Source organism: Brienomyrus brachyistius, chromosome 3 (genome assembly GCF_023856365.1).
Source record: "Brienomyrus brachyistius isolate T26 chromosome 3, BBRACH_0.4, whole genome shotgun sequence".
NCBI lineage: Eukaryota > Metazoa > Chordata > Actinopteri > Osteoglossiformes > Mormyridae > Brienomyrus > Brienomyrus brachyistius.
Window position 1 is genome coordinate 35,995,706 of NC_064535.1, and position 20,029 is coordinate 36,015,734.

Here is a 20,029-nt window from a genome sequence, read left to right on the forward strand (position 1 = left end):
CGACCCGCTTTGCTGTCCAATTAGCCACATGTTTGGGTGTTTCCTGTCTGATAAAGATTAACAGGAAGTCCCACCCAGTTGGCTAAACATCAGCCGCTCAGTGAACGTTAACAGCTGCCCTGGGGCGTGTTTGAGGTCAGGCGTGAAAAGGCCAATGTTTCTGCTAACAAAGGACGTCCTGAAGGCTGGCTGCACCAGCCTGCTGATCTGTTGTGTCCCACATTGTTCTTGTGGGTGAGAGGTGTCCTCCTTATCTTCATTTGTAGGCATTTGTAAACGACACCGCAAGGAAACGTTTCTGAAAGACCCAGCAAGCTCACGTTACTTTGAAATACTCCATCTATGATTTTTTTTTTTAACTCTTCTGGGAGGTGATAATTCATCCTGAACAAAGACCTCATAAAAAGGTCCTCTTCTGAAGCAGCAAGATTGATCTACATATCACACAAGCTGTTGGTTTAGACACTTAACAGCACATTCCTAGACTTGGGAATGAACACAACAATTGTAGAGATTGACTCTATGACCCACTCAGGTGAAGCTGTTTTCCCTGCATAGTTTTGTAAAGGCCAAGTCTTAAATATTCATGTAGTTATGGGCTATTGTAGGAGATGAATGGATATTTCAAGCCAGCTGTAGTTTCATGTGTCTGCATTCTGCTCTGATGTTTGCATCTTCTGCGTTGAGTTGACACAGTAGTGACAGAATGGCTTTGATGCTCATTTATGCTTCATGTCATGGTGACATTGTGGTCATGTCATGGTCACGTTGTGGTCATGTCAGTTGTGCTGATGTTGTGGTCATGTTGTGGGTGACCGCCTCAGACTGCAGTCACATCATGATCAGATTTCCATTGCATCCCAGCCCAACGTCGGACGCCTGGGAGTCCCTCACGGCCCCTCGGGGGAGAAGGTGGCGGTGGTCGCCGTGGATGACTGCGACATCGCCATGGCAGTGCGTTTCGGCAGCCAGCTGGGGAATTACTCCTGCGCCGCCCAGGGGACCCAGACGGGGCCGAAGAAGTGAGCTGGCGTCCGCTGTTCGCTACCCATCACGCCGTCCAAACCACACCACACTGCCGAGGTCATGTGACCTGGATGTTAGGCCTTGGTCAATGGCGTTTTTTGTTCTTCTATTGTCTCGGTAGATGAAGGGAAACTTTTCTGGTGGATTCTGCTAAATTATAGATGATGACCACCCGATATTAAACCCGCCCGTCTCTCTGGCCATCTCCCCAGACAGGATCCTTGTTTATCGGCCAACTTTAAAGGCCATAAACTGGAATTACTAAGTGTCATGTTTCCAAAGTTCATTCCTCTGAAATCACTGTCTGCGAGCAGAAACACTAACACATAGGCAGAACAATCGAACACACAAATCACCATGGATACCAATAGGGACATATACTGAAAGCTGATTGGCCCCAGAGTGCCTCTTACCCTGTCACTCAAAGTTTCAAAACGTATGATTGGCTAATGGTATGGTTAGCCTCTCTATATGAATTATGGTCACACTTGTGCCCCCATCATAAAAAAATCAGCATGTAAAAACCTTAAAAGCAAGAACCTGTTTTTTTTTAGTTCCTGGAACTGAATTTCTTTGTAGCCCTAAAAAGGCAGTCAGGTGGCCTTTTTAAAACTGCAGCAAAAGTCTAGCTGTTCCAGCCTGGGCCATGATGTGTTGGGATATTGTTAAGTGATATGATTTCAGAAAAAGGTGATTATTTTATAAGACTGGGCATTGCTATTGCATCATTCTAACTATCATTCTAACCCTCTGAAATTCGACTTCTGATGCTATAATCAGCGAGTGAGATTTTACCTGGTTGGCCACAGCAATAGAGTCAAAGCCCTGTACAAAGGCCATTGCTGGGCAGGTGACCAACGGTTCCGTCATCCCAGGTCCCTGGATCTGACTGGACCGCTTCTCCTGGGTGGCGTGCCAAATCTGCCCGAGGACTTCCCCGTGCAGAACCTGGACTTCGTGGGCTGCATGAGAAACCTGACGATCGATAGCAAGCCTATGGACATGGCCAGCTTCATAGCCAACAACGGAACCACCGCAGGTCCGGCCCGACCCGGTCTTGCATCAGCCCTCTCGCGTTTCACTAGAACTCAGTAGATCCTGTAATAATTGATTTTAACTTTTACCTTACAGGTAATATTTGCACTAACAGTACCTTTCAGGATCACTTTAAATGTTGCATGTACAGACATTCTTATTATGCAATTTATTTGGTCAGAATATTTTTCCTATTTATCCATTTCAATAGTTTAAAGGAGCCCTTAGGATGAAGAGTTTCTTTTTTTTACAAATGATGTCAGTCCTTGTCAAAGCCGCTTCTGAAAGCTGTTGTCACGGTGACCGCCTGTGTCAGCTGTGTGTCAGGAAGAGCCTGATATCATCCAATCGCGCTTTAGGCTGTGCCGCGAAGAGGGACTTCTGCAGCACATCTGTGTGCCAGAACGGGGGCACATGCGTGAACACGTGGAACACATATTACTGCAACTGCCCGCTGAGCTACGGAGGCAAGAACTGTGAGCAAGGTGAGGCATTCGCCGGCCAGCAGAGGGCACTCTTTTGGTATTTTGGGGAATTTTAACTACATCTGGATACCCATATTGTGTTCACCGTGAAGGTCGTACCTCCACGGGCAGCGTGAGCAGCAGCAGCTTAATGCTCCTGGTCCAGCAAAACTCTAAATGAGGCGTATTGGTTAAGCTGGTGCAGAGGATGGAGAACATGCCCACAGCACCGGAGGAACGGGCGTCCGTCCAAGCGACTTCGTCATGTGACCTGTGACAATCCGATTATTGGGTCTGACGTGACATTGATATGGTTTTCATCTTCCTGCTCATCCTCAGCCATGCCGTCCCCCCGACACTTCGACGGACATGCCCTGGTGTCGTGGTTTGACCCGGACATCACCATCACAGTCCCCTGGTACATGGGCCTGATGTTCCGGACCCGGCAGAGCCACGGGATGCTGATGCAGGCTAATGCCGGAGCCTCTTCCAGAGTCAATCTTCTGGTGAGTGAGAGGTAGCCGTGCGGTGGTGGCGTGTGGCAGGGCAGGGATGGGCTGGGCTGCTCTTCAGAGACCATGGCGCGTCCTACCGTGTGACCTCTCTGGTCAGGTCAGTGCCCAGCACCTGCTGTTCGAGGTCTTCCTGGGGGAGCTCCGACTGGCCTCTCTCGAGCTCCCAGGCGTGCGGGTGGACGACGGCCAGTGGCATCACATCCTTGTGGAGTTGAAGAGCACCAAGGATGGGAAGGACATTCAGTACAAGGCCATGGTGTCACTGGACTACGGAATGTTCCAGGTAGAAACGCGTTGAGGTCGAGGTGCTGGATATACTGGAGAGATGGATGTTTCACATAATATCACGCAGATCTTTGGAGAACTTTGGAATACAGTCATTGGATAATATAAAGTAGTGTTTCCCGTCCTGGTCCTCAGGAACCTGCAGACAGTCCATGTTCACCAGTAACTGGGAGGGAGCAAAAACGTGGACCGTCTGGTGGCCGAGGACCGGGTGGGGAAACTGTGTTATATGGAATTGAAATATTCGAATATTTCCATGATGTAGAACAATATTCTGAGCTTTATTTTCACTAAAGAAGAAATTGACAAAGTAACAAAATAAGCTCATTAGTTCAGTAGAAAGTAAACTAAAAGGCTTATTGTCAGTGTCTGGGGTTATGACGAGGAGGCCGGAACTGTGTGGGGTCTCGCCCACAGCGGGCCGTGGAGATCGGGAGCGAGCTTCCAGGCCTCCGGCTGAAAAGCCTGTTTGTGGGCGGAGTTCTGGGGGAGAATGGGACTGTCCGGGGTGGCTTCCAAGGCTGCATGCAGGTAAGGAACGTCTGTTAGCAGCACCACCTACAGGTAGATTAAGGAAATTTCCTGGAAGGGTACCAGCCTCTCACAATGCCGCTCACAAGTAGTTATGGGTAATTCCCGTTATTGGTCCCCTCCCCCCTCCCCTTTTGAACCAGCATACCTGTGCTCACCTTCGGAGGGCAGCCCGTAAACCCGCACTGTCTCGCAGGGTGTTCGTATGGGCGAGACGGCCACCAACACGGCCAACGTGAACATGCAGGAAGGCCTGGCGATGGGAGTGGGGGAGGGCTGCTTGCCTGCGGACCCCTGCGCCTCCCACGCCTGCCCCGAGCACAGCCACTGCAGCGACCTCTGGGACGCCGCTTCCTGCGTCTGTGATCCAGGTGCAGGAACCGAGACTTCATATCTAACTCCGGGCTGGTGCTCCAAAGCACCACTATGGGCCTACAACAATAAACCCAAACCGGGACGATGGCAGCTAGTGTGTGGTTAGTCCTGTGTGTCAGTCATTGGAAGGTCCCTGGTTTGAATCCCATCATCAGCAGGGCATCTAAGTAGCTACATCTCTGCTGCCCCTCCCCCCCCCGATGAGGGAATTTTAGCATTGAGGACCCAAGTGGGGGAGCAAATTGCAAAATACAGGGTGGCATCAGTGATTGTCATTTGTCCAGCAGCTGTTTACATTGGGGCTGCCTCTGTCGTACCCCCACCCGACAGGCTACTTTGGGACAGACTGCATGGACCCTTGCCAGCTGAACCCCTGTGAGCACGTCTCCAGCTGTGTGCGCAGGCCCGGCTCCGCCCATGGCTACGCCTGCGAATGTGGACCCAGCTACTACGGCCAGTACTGCGAGAGGAAGTATGAGGCCGGCGGCGCCCTCAGCACGAGCCTCGCGCTCGCGATCCCGCCTCACACGCGCTCGTCCCGCTGCCTGCGCCGGTGCTGCCCCAAGGCACCCAGCTGCCATTCCGCTAACTGTGCCAGGGAACATGTGCACACCTGCACTCTCTAAGCTTCCAGCGAGTCTAACGTAGCCTCTCCTGTGCGAATGCCGTCCCAACAAAGCCCAAAAAAGACATGCAAGTGGTTGCAATTTTGATATTTAGTGTCTGTTGCCATGTGATTTACTTTTCTGTAGTTTCCGGGCAGTCATGCCTGTGTTTAGTGTGGTTTCTTATAGTCTACAAGCAGGCGTCTGTGTTTGCATGGACTCTGTGTTGTTTATGTAGTATAGGTGCAGTTATTCTTGTTTGTATAGACTCTCGGCAGGCATTTTATGTTTATATAGCATCTGTGCAGACCAACACAAGGTCTGCTGTCTGAGAGGGCCATCCAATAGCAGAGACTAACACAGGGACTGGGGTCTGAGAGGGCCATCCAATAGCAGAGACTAACACAGGGACTGGGGTCTGAGAGGGCCATCCAATAGCAGAGACTAACACAGGGACTGGGGTCTGAGAGGGCCATCCAATAGCAGAGACTAACACAGGGACTGGGGTCTGAGAGGGCCATCCAATAGCAGAGACTAACACAGGGACTGGGGTCTGAGAGGGCCATCCAATAGCAGAGACTAACACAGGGACTGGGGTCTGAGAGGGCCATCCAATAGCAGAGACTAACACAGGGACTGGGGTCTGAGAGGGCCATCCAATAGCAGAGACTAACTAAGGGATGGTCTCTTCTGTTTGTATAGTGTCTGTACATTTCTGTTCATAAATTTTCCATACAGAGTATCTGGGTCTCCATGCTTAGTTGGAATTTCTCTTTGATGTTCTGCATGTCTGCTGCAAAGACTTCCCCAGTGCTGCAAATGTTGTGGCTTGTCGTTTACTTGCTCATTTTAAAATCCCCCTCAGGGTTGTGGTCTCCAACTTGGCAACCCAACTCAACAGTGCAGAGGAGAGGAAATAATTACAATCAACCTGTAGCGTTGGCAGAGTTTTTCCTGTTTATTGCTGTATATATAGATGACACACCATGTTATTTTTATTACATGCCTTAATTAACCTTCATACATGACTCTACTTCAGTTCCAAAATATTTGCTGTGAAATTATCCACTTCTTTTAGTTGGTTGAACAGAACCGCCCTGTTATTTTGGTTTTGGCGGTGTGTGAAATACCTGATATTTACCTAATGTGCTTTGTTGGGTCGAGATCATACATGCTGATGGATCTGTGTTTGGGGGGATCGCTGTGGACTGGCTGTTTTGAACTGAAAGTCTGGAATCCCATTTATTAACATAAGTGTTTTAATTAGAGTGATATAGATCACTGGAAACCCTGGTTTATGTACCAGAAGAGAGACATGGGCATTTTACCATCAGGAGCCTGTTTATCTGATTCCTGCTAATCTCCAGCCAAGGACTTCATACCCAGAGATTTAGGGAGGCATTCACGCTCAACTCCTGGTCTCTGTGCTATTCCAACACATAAATCCTACTTATTTTCCTTTGACAAAATGCATCATTTAAGAAGTGTCTCAATTGCTAAAGGCAATGTTTTCATTATCCCCACTAAAAAGTTATGTGTAGAATTTCTTTAAAAGCATGGAGGCGGAATTTTACTACATGACTGAAAGATTTACACCCAGGAAGGAGGAGGTTATGGAGAGAGGGTGTCGAATCACAACAGGAAGGACCTATGCGAGTATGTCAGGTATCATGGACTCAGCGGCCTGCTTCTTAGAAGCTGCACCATTCTTGCAGGATGGACCAGCCCTGTCCTCGTGGCTGGTGGGGGCACCCAGTCTGTGGGCCCTGTAACTGCGATGTCAGCAAAGGATTCAACCCTGACTGCAACAAGACGACAGGGGAATGCCAGTGTAAGGTAGGAGTGTGTGGGGGGTACGGAACATACATTAAACGTTCCTTGATTGGACTACATTATAAATTAAGTTGAGCCCCATTTCTCTTAAAATTTGACCCTAAATTAAAAATAGCTGACTGTGATACAAAATCTGACCAGTAGGAGGCGCTAACTCGTGCCCATTGTGCAGGATAACCACTACAGGCCAGAGAGCGAGGACACCTGCTACCCATGTGACTGCTTCCCGGTGGGCGCCCACACCCGCACATGTGACCCTCGCACTGGCCAGTGCACCTGCAAGGCGGGTGTCATCGGGCGCCAGTGCAACCGCTGTGACAACCCATTCGCCGAGGTGACGGGCACTGGCTGTGAGGGTACGTGAGCTCGGTGGCGCAGGTGCTTTCTCCTACATACCCAGGATCACGTTATTAGCTTATAAGCCTGCATAGCTGAGAGCGTCTTCTACAAGACAGTGAGCCGTTAACCTTCTCGCTTGCCGTCATCTTGTAACCCTAGCCACCTGCAGGTAATGATATCATGTTCTATTCTTTATTAGTAATTATATTTGAAGTACTCAAAATGTAACATTGGTACGAAGTGTATAGTATAACACTGAATGTTCTGGTAATATAAGTAAAAGATATTTTAAGTGTTTTTATTTTAAACAGAAATGTCCTGTCAGATTGAGTTCCTTTTGATTGACTGCCCAGAGGCTTCCCCACAATGCCATGGGGGATTTGACAGCTGCCAGTTCCTGTCTTTTTGCCATCTGCTCTGTCTTTCATCCGCAGTTGTTTACGATGGCTGCCCCAAGGCTTTCGATGCTGGAATCTGGTGGCCTAAGACCAAATTTGGCCGTCCAGCTGCAATAGACTGTCCAAAGGGCTCGTTCGGTGAGGTTTGCCAAGTATCTCTTGGTACATTTTAGTCGTTTAGTCGTGTCAATCAGCCAATAAGGTCATTGCCTCTGGAGGGCAGGGCTCTCATGTAAACAGTCATTGTTGTTCATCTGGTCAAATGGCCTGCGAGGTACGACCATCACCATACATGAATGGGCTCCCTCCACCTTGTAGGCACAGCAGTCCGACACTGCAGCGACGAGAAGGGTTGGCTTCCTCCCAATCTTTTCAACTGTACCACCATGGCCTTCTCCCAGCTGAAGATACTGGTGGGTGCCTCACCAAGCATAACCTTCAAGGGCATCAGGTTTCTCCATGTAGATAAAGAGGAGATGTTGGGAACAGCCGCTATAGCTTGGAATGGATCTGCGATGAATCTTCCTTCCGCTTTAATTTTATGACCCTTACGTTACTGCTCTGAGGTCACCACATGGGATTCTCTATCTGTACGTCTCCAACCAGAATGAGGAGCTGCACCGTAATGAGTCCTTGATGGACTCGGAGAAATCCAAGAGCATCGCCCGCATGCTCCAGAATGCCACTGAGCACGTGCGCCGCTTCTACGGAAACGACGTCAGGACGGCGTACCAGCTGATCCTGCGGGTCCTGCGATACGAGAACCAACAGCAAGGCTTCGACCTGGCAGCCACACGAGACGCGCAGTTCAGCCAGGTACGATGGGCAGGGTTAGCTAGTTCGTGGAGAGGGAAATCTTACATGAAATGCTCATGTGAGCTCAGCGTCTGGGACACTGATGTATATCCGTGGCGATGCTGCAGAACATCATCAGAGCAAGCAGCACCGTCCTCGACCCAAATAACAAGGAGCACTGGGACCAAATCCAGACATCTGAGGGTGGAACGGCTCACCTGCTCCGGAACTTTGAGGAGTATGCCAATAACATGGCCCAGAACATGAGGAGGACCTACCTCAAACCTTTCACCATTGTCACGGAAAATATGAGTGAGTCGTATACCTAACCCAAGGTGACATCATTCATGGTGCATTTGAATCTGCAGAGGGCTCCTTTGATATTTTTCAAGTATGAATAGAACTGCATTAGTATGTGCATCACGCTATGTAAAACTGGATAACACGAGCACATGGCATGTAGCCTCACACATCTGACGTTCCATTGCTGTCTTTGGCTCTGCTTGTACATGGGGTAGCTTTCTTTCAATCTGAAGGTTTTAGGTGGAAGATTAAGGACTAATTATATAGCACTTTTTGGTTCTTTGGTCCAAAGTGACATACATGTGAGTATAGCTTGGGATCAAAGAGTAGGATGGGCTAGGGACCGACATCTCTAAAGCAGTTGGGGTTAATTGCCTTCTGCTATGGCTCAGCGTAATCATTAATCAGTAATCATTCTGCTAGCCACAAGATTCGAACCCACAAACTTGTGTACATGGGCACAGTTTGCTGAGCTACTGGCTTACCTTTTAATTAGTGTCTGAGTGTCCTGCGATACTGACACCCCATCAAAGTCACCTTGACATCCTTGGATATGTTTCCTTGATCCTGTTTATATATTTTTTTCTCCTTTCTGGTCAGTTGTTGCTGTCGATTATCTGGATACCTCCAATCAAGACCAGGCCAAGATGCCACGTTTCCAGGATATACAGAACGCTTATCCCAAAGACCTGGAGTCTTCCGTGCGGTTCCCAGAATTCACTTCCAAATTCAGCCAGGACGAAGGTAGAACCAAAAGGCACAAGCAATATTGGCATGTTTGGACCCTGTAGAAATGTTGTCCTGACTACTGACAGTGACATAACGTCCTAGCATTTTGAAGGTCTTGTCCACGTGGAATCTGAGCTTCTCGCTCCATAAGCTCCACAGCATCTTCTCAACGTGTTTCTCCACAGTAGAACACAGAGGGGATCCTTCTCTTCAGACCAAGAGCCACACCAAGAAGAGACGTGATGCTGAGAATGTTGACCCTCTTCCAGTTGCCATGGTGATCATCTACAGGTCACTGGGTCAACTGTTACCAGAACACTACGACCCAGACCGTCGGAGTTTGAGGTGCCGCTCTCCAGCCGTAGGGACATGGAACTTTGTGTGCTCAGGAGTATAACTTTGAAGCTCCAGGCAGTAATCAGCAGATGAGAAAATGCATCTGTTTGTGTCCAGGTTGCCTACCCGCCCAGTCATCAACACCCCCATCGTTAGCACTGCTGTCCACAGTGAAGGGGGACTTTTGCCGAGCCCCCTGGAAAAGCCAGTCATCTTGGAATACACCTTGCTGGAGACTGAGGAGCGGACCAAACCTATCTGTGTGTTTTGGAACCATTCAATGGCGTAGGTGCCAACTCATCACACAAATGACAAATTTGAACTGTGTTGACTGGTGGTGAAATAGGGTTGAGGCTTTTGTTGTTTAATTGCGGTGGTGCAGGATTGGAGGGACGGGCGGATGGTCCTCAAAGGGCTGTGAGCTGTTCTTCAGGAATGCCACCCACATCAGCTGCCAGTGTAACCACATGACCAGTTTCGCCGTGCTCATGGACATCTCTAAGCGAGAGGTGCTCTTCCTGCGCATTAACCTACATCGTTTAACGTAGAGCGTTCAGGATTATAAATTTATTCAAAGGGGAAAATACTGAAATTCTTATTTTATACTTTCAAATAATTTTATTATGATTCATATAATATTCATGAATATTTAGAAGGCAGGTTTTTTTTAGAAATGACAAAAGGAAAAAAAATTGTGAGGGAAAGTCTCTGATGAAGACCCCCCTGTTCTAACACCTCCACTTCCCCCAGCATGGGGACGTCCTGCCCCTGAAGATTGTCACTTACACCGCGGTGTCGGCATCACTGCTAGCCCTGCTCCTCACCTTCATCCTACTGGCTGCCATTCGCAAGGTGCGATCCAACCTCCACAACATCCACAAGAACCTGGTGGCAGCGCTCTTCCTCTCTGAGCTCGTCTTCCTCATCGGCATCAACCAGACCGACAACCCGGTGAGAAAGCGCCCACATGCCGAAACACTTTTTAAAAGATCCATCCATCGGTCCGTCCATCAATCCACCCATCCATTTATCTACCCACACATCTACGCAACATCTATGCAGAATAATGGCTGAAGACTGTAAAAAGTCCCGAGAAGAACTGACTCCAAGGCAGGTCTCATCCTGGACAGCTTGCTGCCACTCTTCAGATACCATCAGCCAGTCTGTCACGGGAACATCAGCCAAGGGAAATATGTCAAAGGCCTACAGAGAAGCTTTTTATACTGTGTGAAACCACTGACCATTTATTCACACTAACAATAACAAACGAAAAGGCTCTTTGATCACGATGAGCAAACAGATGGGATTGGAGTGCCTGGACAAACCAGCCTCTCAGCTTCCAGCTAGCACTATGAAGGCGGGAGAATTTTCCCAACTCTGATTGGTTCCTTTGTGTTGAGGTCATAGGGCATATACTATGGACAAAACCTTCCCCCATTATGGGTCACTCTTTCAGGGCAGTAGCAGCTCTCCATCTGAAGACCTTCTAACCATCCCCCCTACTCTCTAGTTCGTCTGCATGATGGTGGCCATTCTGCTGCATTACTGCTGCGTGTGCATCTATGCCTGGATGTTTGTGGAGGGCCTGCACGTCTACCGCATGCTGACTGAGCTGCGCAACATCGACCACGGCCACATGCGCTTCTACTACGCCATCGGCTGGGGCGTCTCCGCCATCGTTGTAGGTAGGGAGCACCCTACACACTCGTATGACTATAATCGCCCCACACGCTCGTATGACTATAATCGCCCCACACGCTCGTATGACTATAATCGCCCCACACGCTCGTATGACTATAATCGCCCCACACGCTCGTTTGACTATAATCGCCCCACACGCTCGTTTGACTATAATCGCCCCACACTCTCGTTTGACTATAATCGCCCCACACTCTCGTATGACTATAATCGCCCCACACTCTCGTATGACTATAATCGCCCCACACTCTCGTATGACTATAATCGCCCCACACGCTCGTATGACTATAATCGCCCCACACGCTCGTATGACTATAATTTTTACCTCATGATGTGTCTTTCTACAGCTAGATGCCACAGAGTGCAGAAATTCAGCTTTAAGTATGTTGGTGTAGAACTGTGCCATATTTCCAGATTGGTGGGTCATGAGGGTTGAGCCTCAACCCCAACACGAGTGCATTCTGGGACCATTCTCAATGGGTGCCACACCCCCCCCCCCAAGTTGACAAATTCTGCTGCTGGCACTGTACTTCTGGTCAGAAAAATTTTTTTTTGTTAAATAAATTTGGTTCAAAATTTTTCAAATTTGAGTTCTCACTAAGGAAAAATGAGCCATGAAGTACTGCTGTGGAGTTCTGCATGTGGATCTCTTTGTGGTTGTCAAACCCACGACCTTCAGGTCCCTGCATTCAAACACAATGCAGTACCCTTGTGGCCAGTCTCAGACTGAGAGATCTCTGTGAGAAATGTGGTGCCACAGAATACCGCCTCTTCTGAAAGACCCCCCCCCCCCCCCCCCGACTGGGGAGATTGTCGCTGCTGATGTGTGGCATTGAATCCAGCGTGGTGTCAGGTTCCCGGCTGGCGTGAACTCAAAGGCCGTGGTATAGTGCCAAGCTCCAGGGGTAATGTGGCTCCTTTTGCCCCTCCCTCAGTAACAGGATGATGGTCGGATCCGCTTACAGTGTTGTGGTACTGTTCCCTCACCATTGTTCAGCCCTTATGTTCTCCTGGCCCCATCTCAGGCCTGGCTGTGGGGTTGGACCCGCAGGGGTACGGGAACCCCGACTTCTGCTGGCTCTCGCTGCATGACACCCTCATCTGGAGTTTGTTTGGTCCGTCCTCTCTGGTGGTCCTGGTGAGTCCTCACGGGTCCTTCTGCCACCAGCTTGTCTCTCTCTGTTTCTCTGCTTCATCTCCATATTTTTTGCATATTAGTTCAAGTTCAGAACTTTATCTGCCGTACAGTGTGTGGTGAGAGGCACGGTTCTTTAGCTCCAAAATATGGAAACATTAGACGCCTTTAATGTGATGTTTATTTTCAGATCTTACACTTATACACACTTCATGCTGCAGATCAGGGGAGCAGAAGCTTGTACACAATGTCTTCATTCTCAGGTCAATGGGGTGATATTCACTCTGGCTTTGAGGGCAACTTGCGGACGGAGGCACCGGTCATTAGCAAAGTCAGGCATCATGTGAGTGCAGAGATACACCCTCGTCTACAGCTCGATGGCCGATCCCTGTCCACACCTGCGGATGAAATGGAGAATATATCTGCCATGGGAGGGGACGTTTATATATACGCCTCTCTTCCTCAGTTCAGCCCTGCGGAGTGCCTTCCTGCTGCTGCTGCTCATCAGCGCCACCTGGCTGCTGGGCCTGATGGCGGTCAACAGTGACATCATGGTCTTTCATTACCTCTTTGCTGCTTTCTGCTGTCTGGAGGTGGGTCCAAATATCTGGGTGTTTGATTCAGCTCATATATTCAGACTCAAGATTTTGGTGCATAATCCTCCCTCCATTTTCTTTTAGGGTATATTCGTCTTTCTCTTCTACTGTGTCTTCAGCAAAGATGTGCGGAAGAGTCTCAGGAACATCTTTGCAGGGAAGAAGGCCCTGCTGGACGAGTCGAGCACCACCCGCGCCTCCCTGCTGACTGTACGTTCCGTCTCTCCTTCATAATTCTTCATTCTTTTTCATCATCTGATGATATCACCTGATCATTCTAATAGAAAATGACTTTTCTTGCTGATTCAAGGAGTCATGAACTGGCAACCCTCAGGTCACAAACCCTGCACTATTTATTTAGAAATAGATTGTAAAATATCTAGTATAATTAGACTATTCAGACTTGAGGGTTACTAGGGGTTTATAACTTTCGCAGACACAGATTTGGGTTGATTCTGCGAAGGCTGTCAAAGAATAATCCAGAAAACCTATGTTTGTGTCTGGTGCTCCCACGTCTGCCTACATGCCTCCATGCAGCGCTCTCTGAACTGCAACACATTCGCCGAGGAGAGTGCCCTGTACCGCACACCTATTGGGGAGTCTACCGTATCCATGGAGACCAGCATCAGGTCAGCCAAGGGTCGCCACAGCTACTTTGCTCATGCGCTCGGGTAACCGGGTGATGGGGGATCGCCCTGCCCACTCTGCCACCTCATCCCCCACATTTCACACTTGCCCTGCCTGCATGCACTATGCCAGCCTCCGCCAAAACGATGTGCCTAGTGGCACAAACACAAGGTAAACGCGGTTCTGTGTCTGTGGCTTGCAGCAGCTGCCACAGGACACAGTTCAGCGTCTCTGTAAATATTTATGCTTCCCTTGTTGTCGCTCACTCAGATTCCCAACCCTAGCATTCTTAAAGCCACTGTATATACCTGTTGTCATGTCTACATTAATTGAATTGACCTCTGAGGGGGTCAAATCAGCCCTTCCGTTTACCAGGGATATGAGATTATAAACTGGCTCTCCATAATTTTGTCCTGAATCCTTGCCCCATATTCAAATGATATGTCTTTACCTTTTGAAAACATGCTGCTCGGTTAGGGTCCGCTTTGGGAATCAGGAGAACGGGGCGTGCAGTTTTGGAGGGGGCGGGCACAGTGGCTGGGGGCAAACGGGAGACACAAAATGAAACCACCTAGAAGTTAGAATCTTTACCGTCAGACCCAGCCCAGGACAAAGTGTTGGCCGTGTGATGTGGTCGGTATTGCACCTTACCATGGAATACATTATCTGTCAAATATGGACCTTTGTTGTGCCTGCTGGGCCTCGGACAGCAGCGCCGTGACTGCCCTCGCCCGCTGGGCCTCGGACAGCAGCGCCTTGACTGCCCTCGCCCTCTGGGCCTCGGACAGCAGCGCCTTGACTGCCCTCGCCCTCTGGGCCTCGGACAGCAGCGCCGTGACTGCCCTCGCCCTCTGGGCCTCGGACAGCAGCGCCGTGACTGCCCTCGCCCTCTGGGCCTCGGACAGCAGCGCCTTGACTGCCCTCGCCCTCTGGGCCTCGGACAGCAGCGCCGTGACTGCCCTCGCCCTCTGGGCCTCGGACAGCAGCGCCTTGACTGCCCTCGCCCTCTGGGCCTCGGACAGCAGCGCCGTGACTGCCCTCGCCCTCTGGGCCTCGGACAGCAGCGCCTTGACTGCCCTCGCCCTCTGGGCCTCGGACAGCAGCGCCGTGACTGCCCTCGCCCGCTGGGCCTCGGACAGCAGCGCCGTGACTGCCCTCGCCCGCTGGGCCTCGGACAGCAGCGCCTTGACTGCCCTCGCCCTCTGGGCCTCGGACAGCAGCGCCTTGACTGCCCTCGCCCTCTGGGCCTCGGACAGCAGCGCCGTGACTGCCCTCGCCCGCTGGGCCTCGGACAGCAGCGCCTTGACTGCCCTCGCCCGCTGGGCCTCAAACAGCGACTTCGTAGCTGCCCCATCCTACTGGGGCCCTTCCCACAGCTTCCCATCTTTGTTTCGGCAGGGATGAGTCTGGACAGAAGCCTGGTATCTCCTCGGGCACAGCCAGAGCTGGACACATCAACAAAGACTCTGTTTTCCCCCGGAATGGTACCAAGGGTGAAGGTAGGAGAGTGGGGGGGGGGAGCTGTTACACTGCTGCAGCTCTGACACAGATCCCTGGGATCCATGGGACTCTTCCTTCCTCCCTCATTCTCTAAGACACGTTCCAGTGCCTACAGTAACACCATGGGTAGTGAAGGGTTCGCCTGTGGCCTCTCACATTTTAGGGTTAGTGTTTAACGGCTAACCTCATATTGTAATCAGCTTACACATACCTCGGGTATGTGTTCAACGCCTAAATACCTAAAAGAAAAACATAACTGTCTCTCACTTCTTACTTCCTTATCTTGTATGACTCTTGCGCCTCCCACTGACTATGAATAAAGGAGCCAAGGGAAATACTCTGTGTGACACAATCTGTTGGCTGTGGCTCAGTTTGTTGTGGCACAGAGTGTGGGCACCCTTGCGCAAGTAAAACAGCTGAAGTGTGTTGTCTCATGATTCATAGTGTGTTCAGAGTTGGAGTGTAAAGCGTCAGCGCTTTCTCTAACATATAAGTACCAGAGTTGGGGTGTAAAGCGTCAGCACTTTCTCCAACGTTGGGGTGTAAAGCATCAGCGCTTTCTCCAACAGTTAGATTCCAGACTCATCCTCCAGTTCAGATTCAGCCCTGAGATTGCTGATGGTGGCTCTCTGTGCTACCCTAGACTCTGACTCAGACAGCGAGCTCTCTGCAGATGAGCACAGCATCTCCTATGCCTCCTCCCACTCGTCTGACAGTGAGGGGGATGAAGGGAAGGCGAAGGCCAAGTGGAACGCTGATACAACCCAGAACAATGAGCGCCAGCTAAAACATGGCCCCCATAAAGGTACTGTAGCCCCGCCCACCGTCTGCAATGTACCCTCTACTCAGCAGAACAAATAAGCACAATCTCGATCATAATGCTAACGAGCACTCACACAGTCTGGGTCATAATGCTAATGAGTATTAACAAGCACTCTCAATCTGGGCAATAATGCTAATGAGTATTAACAAGCACTCTCACAGTCTGGGTCATAATGCTAACGAGTATTAACAAGCACTCACATTCTGGGTCATAATGCTAATGAGTATTACCGAGCACTCACAGTTTCCGTCAAAATGCTCACACAGTCTGGGTCATTATGCTAATGAGTATTAGCAAGCACTCACAGTCTGGGTCATAATGCTAATGAGTATTAGCGAGCACTCACAAAGCATCAGTCATAATGCTATATTCTTTCTGTCTCTGTCCATAATTATAACAAACTCTGTATCATCTTGCAAGGGTTTATTGAGGTCATACTGTAGGTTGCAGAATAAGTCGTTACAGTAATGAAGCGCTAAGTTAGACATTCTTACATATTTTCCAACTTAACTATTACTTCCTGCATCTGTTGATTCAGTGGATGTAGCGTCCAATCATGTGCAGCCTTACTGGCCGGTGGAAATGACAACAGCCAGTGACAGCGAGAGCCCCGGCAGGCCAGAGAAACTGCGGGTGGAGATGCGGGTGAATGTGGAGCTGCATCCCGAGAACAAACTCAACCACCTGGAAGAGATGCCCCAAGACCAGGAGGGCCCTCCGCCCGACAACAGGCGCCAGTCACAACAAAGGAAGGGTGAGAGCAACGGTTCATGGGGGATTCGCTGCAGGATACAGAAAGAGCACAAGGTCTTAAGCAGGAAGTAGCCCACCCAGGCATTCATCAAATCAGGAGGTTTATCTGATTTATGCCTGGATGTTAAAAGCTGAATTTGTTGTTGCAGGTATAAGCTGCACGTATGATTTAGAATAACATCAACGTTCCTTTTGTACTTCCGCAGGAATTCTGAAAAACAAGATCACTCACCCTCCTCCGATTGCAGACAAGAACATGAAGAACCGCCTCCGGGAGAAGCTGTCGGAATACAGCGACCCCACCGTCCCGTCCAGGGCGTCCTCGGCAGCGTCGAGCGAGGGAGCGCGCCCAGTCAGCCAGGGCGAAGGCTTGCTCATCAAGCCCCTCCAGCGGCCATCGGTGACCCTCCGGGAACCGGCCAATGGCCTCACCGTGGCACTGCAGGCAGACACTGTGAACAGGGGTGATGACTCCGACTCCTAGTGAGTGACTCTGGAAAATCCCTCCATCTTTGAACTGCTTATCTTGAGCAAGTGGCTTCGGGGGAGTGGGGACTGTCCCGGTACATTTAGGGCAAAAGGCTGGGGCAGGACCTGTCCAAGGCATAAGCAATCCAAGCAACTGATTAGGGCCCAGCAGCCACCAGGGGGCGCCCTATCTGATCTGCCTGTCAGAATGGGAAGGAACATGACAAATGACAACTAGGTCAATCATATTTCACTTGGGTCCCCAAAAAGTGTTCGGCCGGTCCTAGTCTGGGGTGCACCCTAGACAGGCCAGTTTGTCACAGAGCATATACACGCACATGTACAACACAAACTATATCTTCAGAGCAGACCAGAAGCCAGCCGGACAGATGCCAACATGCTGCCCTGCTTTGCCCTTCGCTGATATTCATTTACGGGTGGATATTCAATTTCTCATCATGCTCCTCATGCCCCGCCCCTCCATCTTGCCATGGCTCCACCCCTTAAATGTTAATTTAGATGTTATTTGTACAGAGTGATGTGGTGTTTGCATCTCACCCGTGCACATGATTAACCTCCATGTGTCTCACTCCCTCTCTCCCCTTGCAGCGGCAGTAATGAAACCTCAATTTGAGCCGTTGTGAGGAAAGCTGGAGAAGCCACGCCCTTCTGTCCTTCAGCTCCTATGGAGATCAGTATTACTGCAGACTTTTACCTGCCTAAGTGAAAGGGAATGATTGCGTATCTCTGGGTACAGCAGGACGGTGGTCCATTGCCAAAGCCACTGAAGGATGTGGAAACTACAAGATCCAGCATGCACTTGTGCACAGATTGATGCAATGCATTTTTTTTTCTTTTTTTAGAGAAACTTTAAACCTTAAACCTTTGTCTGGGACGAATGTATGGACAGCTGTTGAATCTGTTTGTTTGTGAGCCTTGTTTTAAAGTGTAGAATAGCAGAATAGCTGTGCAGTCCTACTTGACATCATGTTGGGTAACTAGGTTTACAGTCCGCAAGCTTTCCATCAGGATGTGCTTGAAACACGGAAAGGTTTCCCCTCCCAGAAAACAGTGGCATGGAAGCACAGAATCTGACCTGTCACACATACAGTAACAGATGTAAGTCTGCAGGACGGCTTCGGCTATGTGTTTGGACTTAGCTCCTGTCACGTGTATGAACAAAGATGCTGTGTGGTGTGATGCGACCCGGCCTAATAATTCACCATCTGGATCTCCTGTAAGGCATTGTTTCACCTGTGTTAACACATCTGCAATTTCCGTGGTACTTAAGACATTTATTGACGTTTTATGTCAAAGGCCGTGATCCATTCCTGGAATACCATGTGAAGGTGGTAAAATGGTACATAAATTATCCATCCATCCATCCATTTTCCAAACCGCTTATCCTACTGGGTCGCGGGGGGTCCGGAGCCTATCCCGGAAGCAATGGGCACGAGGCAGGGAACAACCCAGGATGGGGGGCCAGCCCATCGCAGGGCACACTCACACACCATTCACTCTCATATGCACGTAAATAAATTATATTTCTGATTAATGATATCACCATGGAAATAGTGATGTCATGTACAAATTGGCTTATTTGTCTCTTCCTCGGAGGACCTCAGGATGACAGCACTGCTGATCCAGAGGGGGGAGAGAGTGATAGAACCACGGGGAATGATCTACGACACAGGAGAACCTCTACTGTGAGACAACGGTGAATTTAAGCTTGGTTCAACCACTTATGTCTGGTTTCTACCAAACGAGACCCCTTCTGCGGTACGGGCAGATTCCATGTGTGTCTGTCCTAGCAGCACAGCCACCCCACCTTACCAAACCCTGGTCTTTTTTTCTGTAATCAATGACACTGGAATTGTTTTTGAAACATACACATGTTTATTTTGTATTGTTTTAAGTCTGCAGCAAGACTTTAAATAAAACAAAATTTGTATAATTTTTTACTTTAAATCCGTCTGTCCTTGTAATTCTTAATAGATGTAATGACAGAGGAGAGTAAGGTCTCAGGTTTGTATAAGGGGCTTAAACCAGACCCCCCCCCCACACACACACACACAGTCAGGCCTAGCCTATTTAAGGAGACCCGGTTAATAATTAAGTTATAGTAATATTATTTCTAGGCATGCAGACTGCTTCTACAAAACATTTACGAAAGAATGGGTCGCTCTCGGGAGCCCAGTGGATTCAAACGTGGTACCATGATAGGATGCCGCCTGTGCAATAAGTCCATTAGTGAAATGTCCTCACTACTAAACATTCCACGGTGAACCGTTAGTGGAATTATCATAAAGTGGAAAACACTCAGCCACGAAGTGCTAGGACATGTAAAATCACAGAGCGGGGGACGATGCAAGTGTAGTATGTTAAAATGCTGCAATGTCACTAACTGCGAGACTGTGGGTTTAAATATAAATGTGGAAAAAAGGTACTAAAATGTTAAAGAATTTCTGTTTAAGCTCTCGTACATTGAAATTTGTTTCAGTTATTATAAGGTCTCGCAGTGGCATCTTATTGATTGCTTTAGCCAATAAGATCGCGGGGTTTTCCTCATTCGATAAAAGGTTTTCGATGAGGAAACAACACGCTCGTCATCTTGTAATTTTCTTCCCCCGTGTTCAGGGGCATAACACAAGCTGAGGTGCACAGTGTGCAGAAAACACCAACTGTCTGCAGAGCCAATAGCCACAGACCTCCAGTACCTCCGATACTGTGTACAGTGGTGATGCCTGTGTTACCTTCTTGTGTGCAGTGCCGGACTGTGCTGGCTAGATCCTCGCACTGTGAGCTTCAGTCCTCCCGTTCGCACCCCTGCCTTATCTGCACTAACTGTTGACCTTTTGTT

At 49.4% G+C, this 20,029-nt stretch overlaps 1 protein-coding gene across 6 annotated transcripts in view; it reads left to right on the top strand.

Moving 5' to 3' along the window:
• Positions 1-19,137, top strand: part of LOC125739306 (cadherin EGF LAG seven-pass G-type receptor 1-like) — a 50,955-nt gene extending 31,818 nt beyond the window's left edge. For 2 of the 6 annotated variants that reach the window (XM_049009274.1, XM_049009277.1), the window contains 30 exons: positions 865-1,022; positions 1,902-2,065; positions 2,421-2,546; positions 2,865-3,031; positions 3,138-3,323; positions 3,743-3,856; positions 4,053-4,227; positions 4,562-4,703; positions 6,552-6,672; positions 6,842-7,025; positions 7,443-7,544; positions 7,725-7,819; positions 8,013-8,222; positions 8,330-8,513; positions 9,105-9,248; positions 9,419-9,578; positions 9,687-9,854; positions 9,952-10,078; positions 10,320-10,520; positions 11,080-11,254; positions 12,293-12,405; positions 12,666-12,745; positions 12,869-12,995; positions 13,083-13,208; positions 13,536-13,627; positions 15,024-15,124; positions 15,769-15,930; positions 16,487-16,702; positions 16,908-17,184; positions 17,779-19,137. In XM_049009274.1, coding sequence (XP_048865231.1) covers positions 865-1,022; positions 1,902-2,065; positions 2,421-2,546; positions 2,865-3,031; positions 3,138-3,323; positions 3,743-3,856; positions 4,053-4,227; positions 4,562-4,703; positions 6,552-6,672; positions 6,842-7,025; positions 7,443-7,544; positions 7,725-7,819; positions 8,013-8,222; positions 8,330-8,513; positions 9,105-9,248; positions 9,419-9,578; positions 9,687-9,854; positions 9,952-10,078; positions 10,320-10,520; positions 11,080-11,254; positions 12,293-12,405; positions 12,666-12,745; positions 12,869-12,995; positions 13,083-13,208; positions 13,536-13,627; positions 15,024-15,124; positions 15,769-15,930; positions 16,487-16,702; positions 16,908-17,184; positions 17,779-17,803 — 4,422 coding nt within the window. In that variant the 3' untranslated portion in view covers positions 17,804-19,137. Of the gene's footprint in view, positions 1-864; positions 1,023-1,901; positions 2,066-2,420; positions 2,547-2,864; positions 3,032-3,137; positions 3,324-3,742; positions 3,857-4,052; positions 4,228-4,561; positions 4,704-6,551; positions 6,673-6,841; positions 7,026-7,442; positions 7,545-7,724; positions 7,820-8,012; positions 8,223-8,329; positions 8,514-9,104; positions 9,249-9,418; positions 9,579-9,686; positions 9,855-9,951; positions 10,079-10,319; positions 10,521-11,079; positions 11,255-12,292; positions 12,406-12,592; positions 12,746-12,868; positions 12,996-13,082; positions 13,209-13,535; positions 13,628-15,023; positions 15,125-15,768; positions 15,931-16,486; positions 16,703-16,907; positions 17,185-17,778 lie in introns of those variants that run through there. The other 4 variants (XR_007397118.1, XM_049009276.1, XR_007397119.1 and 1 more) reach the window with 4 other exon arrangements.
• The last annotated feature ends 892 nt before the right edge of the window (positions 19,138-20,029 follow it).